The sequence below is a fragment of the Apis dorsata genome, unplaced genomic scaffold (genome assembly GCF_000469605.1).
Source record: "Apis dorsata unplaced genomic scaffold, Apis dorsata 1.3 scaffold_19, whole genome shotgun sequence".
NCBI classification, from domain to species: domain Eukaryota; kingdom Metazoa; phylum Arthropoda; class Insecta; order Hymenoptera; family Apidae; genus Apis; species Apis dorsata.
The window spans coordinates 577577-579728 of record NW_006263321.1 but is presented as its reverse complement, the minus strand read 5'-3'; the positions used below and the strand labels follow the sequence as shown (position 1 = coordinate 579728).

At 29.6% G+C, this 2152-nt stretch overlaps 1 protein-coding gene across 1 annotated transcript in view; it reads left to right on the top strand.

Moving 5' to 3' along the window:
• The window catches only part of LOC116185389 (arginine-glutamic acid dipeptide repeats protein-like), a 4100-nt gene extending 2457 nt beyond the window's left edge, over positions 1 to 1643 (top strand). Inside the window, 3 exon segments of the mRNA XM_031509680.1 lie at positions 441 to 823; positions 1018 to 1098; positions 1362 to 1643. Of these exon segments, the coding sequence (XP_031365540.1) occupies positions 441 to 823; positions 1018 to 1098; positions 1362 to 1643 (746 nt within the window).
• Positions 1644 to 2152: the final 509 nt, after the last annotated feature.

Genomic DNA, 2152 nt, shown 5'->3' with positions numbered 1-2152 from the left:
AAAATATATAAAATAAACTATAAAATATATAAAATAAAAAAATATATAAAAAATATATAAAATATATAAAATAAAAAAAAAAGTAATAAACTATTCGATCTAATAAATCTTGACGGTGACAAATTTAACGATGGAAAACAAATGAAATATTACGATTAAAAAAGATTTAAAATTTGAAAAAAAAAAATTTATAAATCTAATACATCCTATCTTAACGTATCCCTTGTAAATACAAGTGAATTTGTTTGATTTTTCTTTTGTTGAAAAGTATCGATAAAATATTATATTAAAAATATGCCGAAAATTTCACGTTATTAATATAAATATATTTAAAAGGAAAAACTCTGAATATATTTATACACTTATTGTTGGAACAGTGCCGGATGATCATCCGTTAATTATTCATTATGCTTTTTTCACGTGGAAGACCGTTTAAAATTAAATCGTCATGAATCAAAGATTTTCTAATGTCTTAAATTTTCAGACGTATGAAACGGCAGATATCCCGGAATATCGGGAGCCAACTGATTTGGAGAAAGAATATCGTGATTTTCCGGAGGAGAAGTTGTGGAGCCCCAGCGAAGATGTGGATAAGTGGTTTCCGGATTATAATGTTATGGCACGATCTGTCTTGACTTTTGTGCAAGAGAAGCAGGGTGTTTCTAACGAGGAAGCCATGGAAAACGCATGTTCAGGATTTGCGGAACAGTATATTACGGATGTTCTTTTTCATTCTGAATACTTGCCAGAAGTAGCATTAAAGAAATTACTAAACAAAGAATTGCCTCAAAAATTAGTGGAAAAATGGAAGCCGGAAGATATTGTAAGTTTAATAATAATTAATTCCTTTCTTTATAACGAAAATTTTTAATTGATTTTAATCGATGATAGATTATGAATCGATCTTGAATTAAAAATTTTCAACGAATAATTTTAGAATAGCTTTTTTTCTTTTTTCTTTTTTACTAAATCGAATCGACATTTTAATTATATTTGCTATTGCATTTGATGTTGCAGAAACTTTTCGAGAAAGGCTTCTTAACTTATTGGTCAAATTTTGGTATAATTCAGAGGAAACTGCTTCCGCACAAAAATGTGGTATGTTATATTTATATATTTTAAATATTTTTCACTTTCCTTTTCCCTTTCCTTTATTTCAATTTCATTAATTTTCTCGTCTCAAATTATTCCAAATTTATTCGATACTCGATCGAATTCTATAATATCATAGATTCATTTTCTTCTCACTCGAATTCTTCCATCTTCTTCCACATTCTTTCCCCTTACATATACTTTCATTTACAATATCATTCTTTAATCGTGAAAAATTTGAAAAGAAAGGAAAAATTTGTGATTTACAGGAGGACATCGTAGAGTTTTATTACGTGTGGAAACGGACCGAAGCCGGAAGAAAACTGAAGCGTTCCTGCACCCGCCGACCTAAACGGTTCACCATGCGTCGTATTTCCGCGGAATTGTCATTGATAAAGAAGAATTCCGCGAAAAATTCCGTTCAAAAAGTTTCAAAAGCTCCTCCGAAAAAAAAAGGGAAGAAAAATAGTAAATTGGTGAGGAAAACAACGAGAGCTTCGAAAGCGAATCAGAAGAGGAAAGAAAAAAATTGTTCGACCGCTAAACAATAACGAGCAACGAACGATCCTTAATATTGTGATTATGACAGCTTTCAAGACTGAGAATCGCTTCCAAGATATTGATCACCACATTCATTTTCTTTCTTCTATTCTACGNTGAAAATTTTGCGAGATCACTTTTTCTATTTATGGAAGAAAATAGGAAGAGGAGGGAGGGAAGAATTAAATATTCACTTCAAAAACTTATTATTACCTGTCTTTGAAGATCAAAGTACTTACTAGTCATTAGCTGATTAAAAAAGATTTATCGATTCGCAATTAATTGATCAGTGTAAATTAAACATAAAATGATCTCCAAAAAAAAAAAAAAAAAAAAAAATGGGACAAAATGATCTCGTATTGTTGATTCACGTTGATTGATGTATTATAAAATTTTGGAAATAATTGTATATGTATATAATTCATTTTTAGTTATGTATACCATTATACACTTGGCTGCAAAGAATATTCAACCGACTATTTCTATTCCGTATACCGCACCATTATATTTCCTTTCCTAT